The sequence below is a fragment of the Epinephelus moara genome, chromosome 23, assembly GCF_006386435.1.
Source record: "Epinephelus moara isolate mb chromosome 23, YSFRI_EMoa_1.0, whole genome shotgun sequence".
Lineage (NCBI taxonomy): Eukaryota > Metazoa > Chordata > Actinopteri > Perciformes > Serranidae > Epinephelus > Epinephelus moara.
In genome coordinates this window covers 30786973-30801448 of record NC_065528.1, presented here as the reverse complement: position 1 = coordinate 30801448, position 14476 = coordinate 30786973, and the positions used below count along the sequence as shown (strand labels likewise).

General features: G+C 41.1%; 2 protein-coding genes across 4 annotated transcripts in view; one reads left to right on the top strand and one right to left on the bottom strand.

The window, feature by feature from the left end:
• The window catches only part of abcc9 (ATP-binding cassette, sub-family C (CFTR/MRP), member 9), a 555625-nt gene that overhangs the window by 247319 nt on the left and 293830 nt on the right, over nucleotides 1-14476 (top strand). The gene's annotated exons all lie outside the window — the stretch shown is intronic.
• The window catches only part of usp6nl (USP6 N-terminal like), a 127951-nt gene that overhangs the window by 101843 nt on the left and 11632 nt on the right, over nucleotides 1-14476 (bottom strand). For all 3 annotated transcript variants that reach the window (XM_050036284.1, XM_050036287.1, XM_050036285.1), the window contains exon 2: nucleotides 11072-11178. Coding sequence is in view for 1 of the 3 variants with exons in the window: in XM_050036287.1 (XP_049892244.1) it covers nucleotides 11072-11075 (4 nt within the window). In the remaining 2 variants the exon portion in view is untranslated. The remainder of the gene's footprint in view (nucleotides 1-11071; nucleotides 11179-14476) is intronic.

Genomic DNA, 14476 nt, shown 5'->3' with positions numbered 1-14476 from the left:
AGGTGAATCTGCGCAACCTGCGGCCTCTGTGTGTGGCTCCCCGGACAGCTAACGCCGTGGACCCGCGGGTGGTTACATGAGCCTCAAAACCAGCCACAACTCAGCCCTGAGCAGAGTGACCGTCCTCTACTGACCAATCAGACTGCAGTGTTCACAGCTCCACCTTTTAGTACCAGATCTGTGTGCTAGGTACCCCAACAGAGGGGGGACCAAACATGGGGACGTTACATAAGTATTTTCTGTATTTTTTGTTTTGTGTTGGCATGTCAGTCTCAGTGATTAGGAGGTGGTTTCTAGTGTGTTGGCTAACATCCTATTCACAGCCTCCTGCTCGCCCTTATATTAAGTATTCTGTCGCTGAAACTGATCTAAATTAAGAATATTATGGGTTTTAGTTTAACTGGAATCACACATCAACCCTCTCACCAACTTTGCTGTACCGGAAGCAACACGCCTACACCAAAGCAGTGCTTTAACGTAGTGCTATTTCCAGTCCGAACACCCGCTAAGAGCTATTTGTAACGGCGATGTCTTGGGCGGAGAACGACATGCACTGAAGGGAGACATTAACACCATTAGCTGTCATCTACTCCATGTGATTAACATCATTGTGGGAATCGGTAGCTTACAGGCCTCGTTCACAAGGATCCCTGGTTTGGAAAATGTGGTTGAGTTAATAACACTCTTGTTTCCCTGCAGAACTGTAGCTGAAGTGTGTTGAGACAAACTTTTCCAACAGAGCTCCTCTGTGAGAGTGTGTGCTTGTGTTGAGCAGCGTCCAGGTGAATGAATGTAAACCAGGTTGTAGCTGGAAAAAGAATCCACAGGCTAAGACGACTTTTAATAGATGCTGCAGGTCTGGCAGGAGTGTGTGTGTAATGCCCTTTGCTGGGTGCTGTGTGGCTAAGCTAACCATGCTAAAGGCCAGCAGATGGAGGCCAGATGAGGCTTTGAAGAGGAGATAATTATCCTGCACCACACCCAGACACTGTGTGCCCAGCACGCCACCCAATGACATCCATCTTCCTCTGACAGGGAGACGAACGAAGTGTGTGTGTGTGTGTGTGTGTGTGTGTGTGTGTGTGTGTGTGTGTGTGTGTGTGTGTGCGCACGTGTTGGAATAGGTGAAGGACAAGTAGAGAGATTTGAGCCAACCGTCTCCGCCTGTTCGCGCTGCCCTTAAAAGCTTGTGAGCTCAGAAGTCGTAAAGTATGGCTGCATCACATTTGAAGGTTTTTTTGGGATAATAACAACATGGACTCTGTAAAAAAGTAATTTTAGGGCGGCTGATGTCTTATTTTAGAAACAGAAAAAAAACCTAGAACCTGCATTTTAGTGATGTATCAGTCATTAATAGTGCATCTGTGCATGCTGTTCTTATGCACTATGGTATGTTCTGTATGTATGTATGTAGATCTGTATACCTACAAAAAATAGAGCACCAGATTTGATATATACCGCATGTAATCATGAGCCAGTTATTCATACGTAACCCTCGTAATCGTGGAGGCTGCAATCACATGACGAATGTGCTGACAGTAGTAAAAAAGGTAGAAGCAGCAGTAGTACAAAAAGCAAAAGTCCGCATAAGGAGGCAGGTTGCGGTGGTGGTTGGGCAAACACGTGATTTCCCCCCCTGAAGACCTTGTGAAACCAAGTCAAGTCTAAGTTATTTTAAGGTATGTCTTAACGTCATGTTAAGTACATAACTTAACGTTAACATAACTTGAGAATGCCTTATCATGTTACTTTTCCTTAACCAAACCTACAAACTAGACATCCCTAAACCTAACCTGTAACTTTACTCTTCTAAAGCTAATCTAGGCATCTCTATGTTAAGTACGTATCTTAAGGTTAAAACCGTAACTTTACGTTAAGTACCTAATATGACAACGCCAATCTATGCCTCTTTTCCTTAACCTAATTCGCAAACTTTACTTTCCTAAACTTAACATACTTGACTTTACTTTCCTTAACCTAACCTATGCAACTTTGTTAAGTACGTAACTTTATGTTAAGTGCTTAATGTTACGACGCCCAACCATGTGCCTTATCCTTACTGACACAACTTTTGTAAACATAACTTTGCTTTCCGTAACCTGACCTTGGTAACTCTATGTTAGGTCTGTGACTTTCATTAAGTACCTAATGTGACAAAGACAATCCACGTCTCTTTTCCTTAACCTAACCTACGAACGTCACTTTCCTAAACCTAACATACATACCTTTACTTTCCTTAATCTAACCTATGTGCTTTTTTGTTAAGTACGTAACTCAATGTTAACTCCTTAACTTTACATTAAGTACCTAATGTGATGATGTCCAATCATGTACCTTTCCCTAACCTAACCTATGTAACTTTACTTTCGTAAACCTAACCTCGGCAACTCTATATTAAGTCCGTAACTTGATGTCAAGTACCTTACACGACAACGCCAATCCATGCCTCTGTTCCACAACCTAAACTATAAACTTGACTCTCCTAAACCTAATTTATGTCCCTTTACTTTAACCTAGGCAACTTTTTGTTAAGTACGTAACTCAACGTTAAGTACGTGAAGTATGCTAAGTACCTAATATGACAATGCCAATCCATGCCTCTTTTGCTGAACATAATTTGTGAACTTTACTTTCCTAAATCTGACCTTGGTAACTCTGTGTTAAGTCTGTGACTTTGATTAAGTACCTGACGTGACAAAGACAATCCACGTCTCTTTTCCTGAACCTAACCTACGAACGTCACTTTCCTAAACCTAACATACATACCTTTACTTTCCTTAATGTAACCTGTGCGCTTTTTTCTTAAGTACGTAACTCAATGTTAAGTCCTTAACTTTACATTAAGTACCTAATGTGATGATGTCCAATCATGTGCCTTTCCCTAACCTAATCTATGCAACTTTACTTTCCTAAACCTAACCTCGGCAACTCTATGTTAAGTCCATAACTTGATGTCAAATACTTTACACGATAATGCCAATCCATGCCTCTGTTCCAAAACCTAAACTATAAACTTGACTCTCCTAAACCTAATATATGAACCTTTACTTTCCTAACCTACGCAACTTTTTGTTAAGTATATAAATCAACGTTAAGTACTTGAAGTAATGCCAATCCATGCTTCTTTTCCTTAAACTAATTTGCCAACTTTGCTGTCCTAAACGTGACCTTGGCAACTCTGTGTTAAGTCTGTGACTTTCATTGAGTACCTAACGTGACAAAGACAACCACGTCTGTTTTTTCTTAACCTAACCTACGAACTTCACTTTCCTAAACCTAACATACATACCTTTACTTTCCTTAATCTAACCTGTGCGCTTTTTTGCAACTCAATGTTAAGTCCTTAACTTTATATTAAGTACCTAATCCAATCATGTACCTTTCCCTAACCTAACCTATGTAACTTTACTTTCGTAAACCTAACCTCGGCAACTCTATATTAAGTCCGTAACTTTATGTCAAGTACCTTACACGACAACGCCAATCCATGCCTCTGTTACACAACCTAAACTATAAACTTGACTCTCCTAAACCTAATTTATGTCCCTTTACTTTCCTAACCTACACAACTTTTTGTTAAGTACATAACTCAACGTTAAGTCCGCAACTTTACGTTAAGTACCTAACATCAACATCTTTTCCTTAACCCAATCTGCGTAACTTTTCTTTCCTAAACCTAACCTGCGTAACTTTACTTTCCTATTACCTTCCCAAACTAGGCAACTCTACATTAAGTATGTAAATTCATGTTAAGTCCGTTACTTTACGTGAAGTACCTAATGTGAGGATGCCAAACCAAGAGTCTGTTCCTTAACCTAACCCCTGTAAATTTACTTTTTTAAACTTTACCCATGTAACTTTACATTAAGTACGTAAGGGGCGCAAAAAACAACAACAAATAAACACAGAATTATTTAAATTTTAACACACAGGGGCTGGAGCCAAACTGCGGCTGACGTTGCTCAGCTTGTATCCCGATAACTTAAAATCCAGACATCCGATGACTAAAATCCTTCATCCAGTTAAAGCGTATGATTAAAAACAACCAAGATCTAAATAATATATATTAACAACTGGCTAAAATTACATATTTCTACAAGCTTAAACATTGTTGGAAACATTTAGGATTTTATAAGTAAACAACTTAACAAAATATATAACACTGTTCTTGCTGTTTTTAGCCATTACAATGTGGAAAAGTTGCGTATTATATCTTGAGAGGAAAAATTATGCTATTCTTTACTTGAGTGAACTTAATTCTTATTTATATTCATTGAGGCATCCACACGACGAGACAAAACATAAATAGGAACTTGTAACTACATCAGAGCTTCTTCCATCTCGCTCTTTCCCTCCATTTATTTCTACCAATGACACACTGAGTCTCTGCCCGCCCGAGTCTTAGCAGAGCCATTATCCTCCTTTAACTAACAGCACTGTTTAAACAACACCAATAAAGCGTCACAGAGTTTCTGTGTCTCTCCCTCATTTGTCATCAATCTCCGCTCCTTCCACCGTTCTCACTCCGCTGTGAATCCATTTCCTACGGCGGCGCAGGTCTGTGGGGGGAAGCTGGGAGTCATTTTGCTACAGGCAGACGGAGCCACAGTGTGTCATTAACAGATATAATGACCGAGTGCTGTTCGGGCAAACAGCTTCTTCAATTCACACATGGTATCATTCGTCACGTCACGTCCAGACTGCAGGGACGGGGGCATGTTTTTACTGGACAGAGCAGAAGATCACAGACATCTAATAAAGTTTTGTCCCAGACTAATATGTATGAAGGTTTTATATATTTATTTATGGTGCTGAACATAATGACAGAAAAACGTGATGGCATTGCTTTTATTGTCACCATGTCGTGAATACTTTTGCCACTTTCCCCTCCTCATGTGAGCCACGTCTGATACAAGGCCATCGATGTTTGTACACGTACAGATTATGTACACTGGAGACTTTCCTGCTCCAACATACGACCATATAGATCAGAACTCAAGCCCCATGTCCACGTTTGTCGTATGCATTGCAAAGGAGGATTATGGGAGCAAAGGAGGGAAGTCAAGCAATGTGGTATAAGAGCGAGAAAGTCCACATTGTGCAGGAGGGGTCAAACAAACACAGGACTTTCATCCCAAAACTATTGTTCTTGTCCAGTGTGAAACCTAAAGTCAACGCTGAGTTACTTTAACAACTTCACACAGTGTCACGTAACATACATCAGACTAATTTTAAGCCACACCTTGATCTTTTCTTCACATCTAACAATATCGCTTTGGCTCAACTGCGATTTTTACGACTTTAACTAAGTGTTAAAAACTGCAACCGTTAACAGACGCATTCAAACTATACTGTCATCCACCGGTAGCAGCAATGGGCATTTTAAGTAACTTCTATATTCGAGTACTCACATTTAAGTTTCCCAAACCACAGAAAAATGGGTTAATTAGCACCAAGACAAATTTGAATGATTAAGAAAATCGATAAACTTATAAAATTATGTCTCAAAATTGTTAAATAATGAGCAGTATTCTTTGCTCTGAGATGCAGGGGGCATGTCCACTCTTCCGACCTCTCACACCGCACTTGCTCCATGTGCATCTGGACTCTGGAGGGAAAATAATGACAGACTGACCGGTGTTATCCTTCATCGTCAGAGCTACATGGATCCAGTCTGGTTATTCAATCCCAGTTCAACTGAAAGCTTTCACACCAGCCTTAAACTCAATATTACATTACAACTAATACTATTCTCTCGTTGCTGTGGACCTGGAAGTCCTCCAGGGCCCCTGAGGGACCCCAGACCTCACTTTGAGAACCCCCCAGCAGGACAGCACCTGCAGTGAAGCTCTATCAAATGAGAAAGTAAATTTGCAGCGGCACAAATTCTCCCTCAGTCCCTCTCTGTCCCCTCTTTTCTCTTTTTCCACAAAAATTCAGACCATCCGGAGTGAGTCATCCATCCTCGTTAAGAGACTCGTTAGAAGAAACTAACCCCGCCTGCCCCCAGCCGGCGGCTGTGTGTGTGTGTGTTGTCGGGGGGTAATTAAGGTAATTAGCTCAGGATATCAACATCGTTAACCATCTCCAGGCGAGAGAGTGAGTCTATCAAAGGTTGAGATAAATAATCAAACACATAAAAGCTTTTCTCCCAAAGCGCCGGCTGCTTACAGAGCACGTTCGGGTCACATTGGGACTACAATAACCACACCTAACCTCTTCATCTCTTCTGTTTTCTCTGTTTGCTGCATTGAAGTTGTTTATGAGGAGATTAGGCCACGGAGGTATTATCATAATATGGAAATTAGATCTGAAGACTTTTTAATGACTTTTATTGGTTGTTTTTACTTCTTTTTCGTATTGTTTTACTTGTTAGGATTTATTTTATGTTACTGATGATTCATTTTATTTTATTTTTAGCTGTTAATAGCTGCAAGCACACTTTGGCAGAGAGAGCAGCAGCTCGTGCATACACTGTAAAAAGAAACTACTTGTTTTAGCTTAAAAAAACTGGAGTCCAAGCTCAACTTAAAATATTAAGTTGACTGAATTTGAGAAGACAAGTTGATGTAATTTTGTAATGACTCAAAACAAATGAACTTTCTGGTTAAATAGACTTGAGAGGACTCAGATACAACTGAATAAAGTGTTCGTTTTGAATCATCACAGAGTGATCTCAGCTTATAATACATAATAAAAATACTTTTGTACAGCACTTTTTGAAAACCAGTTTCAATTTGGCAGCGATTTTAGATTTAGTCTTAATGTTGAGGTGAAAATGCCTCTTCATTTTAGTCACTTTTATCCTTCATAGTTTTGGACTAGTTTTAGTCGACAAGATCTTTTTTTTAATTTTAATTTATCTAATAGGGTTGCAGTGATATACTGGTTTTAAGGTATCCCGTTAAATAAAAGTTGACTGTTATCTTACCGTGAACTTTATTTTAGTTATACTCTAAAGGGCGGGACTTTTTACACTTACAATACTATGGCAACAAAGCGTTTGTTCAACCAAAAATAACCCTTTTGTTTTCATTCCTTTAAGAGTGATAATAACATAAATTCTTTAATACAGTGAAACTGCAATATTTTCTGAGACAGATTGCGTACAGTAAAAATCTCATTCCGTTGCAACCTTATTATCTAATAGGCTGAAAACAGGCATCAGAAATTAGAGCCAAGGTGTCAGGTTATATAAAATTTTAACTGACACATAATTTTTTTTCTACAACTACAAATAGTTTACACATTTACAAACAGGTTGACAGGTTTAAGGGCTGATTTACGAGCACACACTTACTGATCATCATTTGAAAAGCTCAACATCTCTCTATTGATGCTCTCAACAAATAACTAATGTGAGACAACTAGGATTTGTCCCCAGGTTCATTGTAAACTCTGACTTATCCATCTGACTGTTAAGAAGCAGAAACATAACTTGATTAAAGCCTGAATTATTTCTTCATCTGCAACATGTTAGTCTGGAGGTTTAAACTGGTGTCCTCTCACAGAGTTGGTGATTCAAACGACACTTTCATCTCTGTCAGAGAAAACTGATCTGAGTTCAGACTGTTTACTTACAGCACAGCTACACTCACAGATAACTGAGCCTCCTACATCAACCCAGAAACCTTCTCCAGTCCGGACTGAGTGGAGTCTTGCAGGAATCGGATGTGAAGTCCAGTGGCCAGTGGCTGCTTGCTCCACTGCCATTCAGCAGCTAACAAGTGGAGCTAACTGCAAACAGCCACCGCTGCAACTAACAAACTCCATTCAAATTCATTCAGCAGCTCCACCATCCACAGTCAGACACACATGGCTGATTATTTACTGCTGAATTACAGCTCACAACTTGCACCAACGGCTGACACTGCTCTGGTGTGAGTGTTCACAGGGGCTGACTATTTACTGGAGTTTACAGTCAGGAGGCGCTCTGATCTCATACCGCTCATACAGCGTTAAGAGATAACTGCAAGCACAGCGGTTGTTGGCCATTTAGTTCACCTCTTTTCTTATTTTAAATGTCCAATAGCCCGCCCCCCCCCATGACATGTTAGTCCTGTCTTGTCAACGAAAATGAAAAGTAGATTTTATCTCAGTTTTTATAATCAAAATCTATTTTTATCTCGTCAACGTCTCGTCTTCGTCACAAAAAAAAGGTTGTTGTTGAATAATTTTTGTCATAGTGCTTTAGAGATTTACAACTTGTCCTCTCAAATTCAGTCAACTTAAAATTTTAAGGCAGCCCACATGCTACTTTTTTTTTTTTTTTTTAAGTTGAAACAAGTAGTTTATTTTTACAGTGTACACCACCAAGCTGCCTCCTCCCGCCGATACATGACTCAGCTCATCAATCACACTTTCCTCCATTTTCATCACTCCCAATCAATCAGATCAACCAGCTAACCTCCCCTGACACACACACACACACACACACACACACACACACCTGTTTATGTATGTGTATGCTTGGTGGAGTGTGCAGATGAAAAAGGCAGTAATCGGGTTAAACCTCTCAGCACTCCTCTACAACAGCGCCTGTTTAATCCAATCGCCTTGCAGTACACGCCTCACATGCACTGGGTTGCCCCGGTAACCCAGTCCCAACCCCCTGGTACACAGATCTACAGCCTCGCAGCTCTGCACTGAGAAACACTGGAAGGCAAGTGACTACAGAGTGAGTTAACACGGCTGGCAGGAGGAGACACTGCTGGCTGCGGTTCAATCCTTATCTGTGAAGTGAGCTAAACGGCAAAGGGAACGAGGAGGTCTGAGAGGGCAGAGCGGGAAAATGTGGAGGCCTGGTATCAAAGAGCAAATAAATCTTTCTGTTGCACATATGTTTAGCCTAATAGTGGGCAATAAATTGATATAAGATTCAATATTATCTGGGATTGGTATTATAAGTGCCAAAAACTGTAGTTCCTCTAATGGCCACTAGAGACCGACTCCAGATCAATCCCCAAAGACCCCCATGTTAAAACTACTTTACGGCAGTTTCTATACCCATTCTGGTTGAAACTCCGGCCCAGTTGAATCTGTAATTGAATAGCCCTGCTCTATGGTATTATTAAGATGTATCTTTAATCATTTTCTTCTTTTCCAGGTCTTAAAGGCTGTGTTAAAATTAAGTGATCAATTTTTTTTTTCTCTGACTTATTTGCTATCATTTACTGTGCAAAACTTCCACATTACTGGTTCATGTCAAATAATGTAAGAAAATTATAATTAATAATGATTCTTGTGATGCATGTGATGTTCCATATTTTTATCATATTGTGACATATATTGGTAAAAATAATCATGATGTACATTTGTTCGATATCACCCAGTCTCATGTTCAGCACAACACAGGACACACCCCTTCATGGTGCAGTGTGTGTGTGTGTGTGTGTGTGTGAGATGTTACACACATGTATGAGACATTAAACACAATATACTACTGTGGCCTCGCTGGATGACTCACACTGAGCCGACATGTGAGGCCGTGCCATTACAGTCACGCTGACATACAGCGGTGCAGCAGATAGCAGCACACACACATACAGTATATACATACACTGTAGATGGAGCTGATGGAGTGCACATCCTGCTACATTTGCCCTCCCATCATGCTTTGCGGTGTGATTGATGAGAGATGAAGCGGTGAGGGTTGCAGCACTTGCTCCTCTGTGCCATATGTTTCTGCCATCGGGGGGGAGAAGCATGTTGGAGGTGCAAAGGACGGCAGATCAGCGTACTGATGCTACATTTTAGGACTAAAATCGTCTTCTTAGAGGATCAGAGAGCGTCCTGTTCCCACCAAGCTGCAGATTAGACCAAAATCTATTTTGATGTTCATGTGCAAGCGCTGGTGGGAAATCTGCAGCCACAAGTCACAAATTATTTAACTTAATCCAAAGTGTCCTCCAACAAAAACAGTAGAGTCACAAAAAAAGCTGAGCCACTGCAACACCTTCAACACCAGCAACCAATCCAGCATCAGAATAGTCCAATACTATCGCTGATTTAACCAAACAGCAACCCAAAGTAATGAAGAAATGTCTTGTCCTCTGATCACCTTTAAATACTGGCCATAAAAACCAACACTAGCTGTGATGAATCCGTCCGAAACATCCAAAATCTCTCTTCACTCACATTTACTGGCGTCACCACAGTAGAAATGTGCAAATGGCTCATTTTCATCTCTCGTCTCTGATCAGACTGGGATGCAAATATGATTCACGATGCAAATACTATTTGCCCAAATATTAATGTTCATGGTTCCAAAATTTGACAATGTAGCTTTGGAAACTTCTATGGCATGTCCCCGTGTTTTCATGGTGGTTTATACTTCCTAATCAGGGGCGTAAATATAGACAGTGCAGGAAGTGCGGCTGCTAGCGCCCATGTTCCTGGGAATGATTCAGAACTACACCTGTGTTTATTTAAAAAAAAAAACCTCACATTTAATTAAATGGTACCATTTGTCATAAAACACAAACCCAACTCCATCAAAATTTTCTTTTCTTTTCTTTTTTGGGTAAAATAGCTACAATCTATAACAATATCTGCTTACTCAACAAAGACGACAAAATTTCTGAATAAACTAAATATACATACAAAAAAAAATACTCAATTAAATGAATAATTTCTTATTCTCTTGGATAATTGGATAAACATTTATAGGTGGGCAATGATGATTGTTGGGTAACATGTATGTTAATGTTGCCTATGTCAAGTCTTTATTTGATCATGTGACAAGGGATATGATATGGTAGCTAGTTTAGGCCAAGGACAAGAAAGACAAACAGGAAAAAAAGTCGCACAGCTCCCGAAATAACATTCCTTTGGATTTCGTAAACAGTTGCCAGTGGTGTCCATCGTAACAACCTTACGCCACTGTTCCTAATATAAAGACAACAGGCACTGGACGGGTGTCTGACCCGAATATAAAACAAGAAACACAAAATCACACCACAATGGCACAATTTCCTGCAACACGCATCGCAACAACAAAGCAGCCAAACAGCAACAGAGCACATGTGAACAGCCAGTTTTAGGTGAATAAATTGAAAGTTTAATAACTTACTCATGGTGGGAGTCCAGGGGTGGGGGGCAGGGTGAGGCCCAGGTAGGGCGGGGCTTTGGACAGGTGAGGTTATTCTCCACTGGGTCTTTCCTAGAGGCACTCATGACCTGACGAGGAAGCCAAAAAATAGTTATAAAATCACATCTGCACACCCAGAATGCACTGAACAGAACAGGTTTTGGAACATAGATACAAACTTTAATATATGTTGAGCTGTGTGCTCATTCCCAAGAATTTAGCGAGCAAAAAATGCCAAATATTTGCTAACTTCAGCTTCTGAAATGTGTAGATTAGCTGCTTCTGTCTATTTTATATCAAAGTTAACCAAAAATTTGGGGGTTTTGCACTTTTAGTCGGTAAAAACAAGACATCAGAAGTCACCATTTTGGGAAATAACAATGGACGAGTGTTAAGTTTCTGTAGCCGGTACAGCATAATAACATGACGGAATTAGCATGTTAGCAAGCTAACTAGCCAGCCGCTACATGAATAAAATCTCACAACTTAATGCTTTGTCCACTGCTCTTTTTCCAGGGTAGAAAAACACACATCATCAGCGATCATCAGATGAGTGACAACTTTTTTGGCTAATTTTCTGTCATCAATGTCAGATTAGCATTAAAGCACAGCCGAATTAGCAAGTTAGCGAGCTAACTAGCCAGCCGTGGTGAAAATGGCAGTTTTGGACAGAGGAAAGAGAAAATCATCTCATTAGTTTGTTTGAGTAACAAAATTGTCTGTATGACACACGAGCCTTAAAATGTCTGCGTAATTTTAGATGTTACAATTTCGGAACAGAAGCCGCCACGGTTATGAGGAGAAAGTGAAAATAAGACGTTGGAACAGGTGCCACCACCTTAGTATCAACCCATAACGCGAGGTCGACCAGTTAATCATTGGTGCCCATACAACATTTAACAAAGTCTCATTATCGGTGGCGCTTGGCTCTAATAGTGGCCAATGGACGTGGCCGATGGTTGCGTAGCCTCCATCAGTCACACAGGGAACGTACATCACCGAGTGGCACATGTGTTAAATGATAAGTGGGTACAGCTCCAGAATAAGCAGCCCACTTCTGCTGTGTGAGTGTGTCTAAGTTTACTGTTCCTCATTTTAACATTTATTTACATGCATTTTTGAGCTGGACGGCAACAGCGGGGCAAAGTCCATGACTGAGTGACTTCCGCCACTTCCTGTTTCAAATTAAAAACCCTCTAGTGTTTCATAGAGTCGGTTCTGACCAAGTCTTGTTCACTAGTTTCTGACATTTTAAAGACAAAACAAGTGAAAAACATCTTAAATATTAGACCCTACTGCTTCTAGAATACACAGATGTAGTCAGAAGTCAATGAAATGGACAAACACTGTCTCACACCTCACACACACACACACACACACTTGATTAAGGATGTGAGCTTGCTCATTAACATCTTCACTAGGAGAGAAATGGCAGGGCGCAGGGTGGGTGAATGAATAGCCTTGGATGTGTGTGTGTGTGTGTGTGTGTGTGTGTGTGTGTGTGTGTGTGTGTGTGTGCATCCACCCATCCACATCACCCCGGTCATTGGGCTAAATAACAGTAATCTGATGATAGTATGCGGTAATAATGGGTAATTTGATCACTCTGCAGATGCCTGCTGGACGAGGAGGAAGGGGAGGGGTGGGCAGGAAGGCAGAGGAGGGGGAAATGATGCAGGTGATGTAGAAATTAAGTCCCCCCCTCCACCCTCCACCCCTCCCATGTTGCTATGAGCGCGAGTACTGCAGATGCTGGTGGATCCAGCATCCTCAGGACTGCAAGTGAAACCAGCGGAGGTCAGCAGAAAGCCTCAGCAGCAGAGGGAGTGACAAACAAGCAGCAGAGCAGCGATCTGTGCACAGATTCATTCATAGTAAAGGAGCAGGGAGAGCCGACGCTGCCTTATGGGCATTGTTACCACTATCGTTGTCATCCACACAGGGTTCACCCTGGACAGGTCACCAGACTATCACAGGGCTGACACATAGAGACAGACAACCATTCACACTCACATTCACACCTGCGGACAATTTAGAGTCACCAATTAACCTGCATGTCTTTGGACTGTGGGAGGAAGCTGGAGCACCTGGAGGAAACCCACGCTGACACAGGGAGAACATGCAAAGTCCATACGGAGGGGCCCCAGCTGGCCAATGGATTCAAACTCTCTGTTGCTGTGAGGCAACAGCGCTAACCGCTGCACAACCTTGCTGTCCAATTTGAATTCTTTATTCCATAAAATGATTCAAAATGTGAAAAATGTCTATTTATTATTTCCCAAAGCCCAAGGTGACACTTTTAAATGACTTGTTTTGTTCAACCGACCCTCCAACTGCCAAAAGATATTCAACTAGAAGAGAAATAACCTTACTAGAGATGCACTGATTGAAATTTTCTTGGCTGATTCAGATTTTAGATTTTGTCTAATTTCTAAAGAACTATAATTGGCAGCATATGTATATACACAGAACTTAACGGTGCCAAGAAACTGACCATCTCCAGTGCTCCTAGTTTTCCTGTTTACCACACAGGACATCGGCTGATCTGCTAAACTACCACTTGCCGCCAGTCTGCTGCTAGTGAGCGTTACACCCATACTTAACACGGTACTAAAATCGCACAGAGGCCCATTAATCTGAACCGAGATGGCAAACTCTCGATTGCCTCCCACACTGCCAGCAGCGCATTAGCCTTACTTCTTCTGTTCTTACCTTGCACAATAAAAGCCGTGGAAATTTTCAAATATTAACATACTGAGACTGTGGTGATGAATCGCTCAATATATTATAATCGTTTTGCCTTAAATTTTGCTCTGACCTCTTTGTCATCAACATAATACCTTATTATCTCAATGAAATGTACTGAAACAAATGTATGTGTGACACAAAAAGGCAATTTCTTAATGTGGCTGAAAAAAATATGCTGTATATGATTTTTTTCATCTATCAGCCGACTTTGCTGGTGAGTCAAAAAGTTCTGACACTGCATGTGCAGCATGCATGGGAATTAATTCCAACTTTTAAGAACGGGATACAGCGGCTTTAATTATCGGTTATCGTGTCAGTGCTGGCCATGGCAAGTAGGTTATTATTGGTTCTGCATCAGCCGCAGAAAATCCATATCATACATCCATCATAAGAACGTGTTTATGAAAGACAGTAGCCCCTTTTACACTGCCAGATTTTCCGCGAATGTTGGGCCAATTTGCCGGCCAGCTGCGAGCGTTTATACACACAGAGGTGGATTGGCGAGTTGATCCGAGGTGCCCAATGTTCCGCCTCATAGGGTAGACATATTGGCGGAACCTTTTAGTTTAAACAGACCGAGGCGGCCTTCTGCAACGGGAGGGGCCGTTGAAGACTTGTGGGAGGAGCTGTTGATGACGC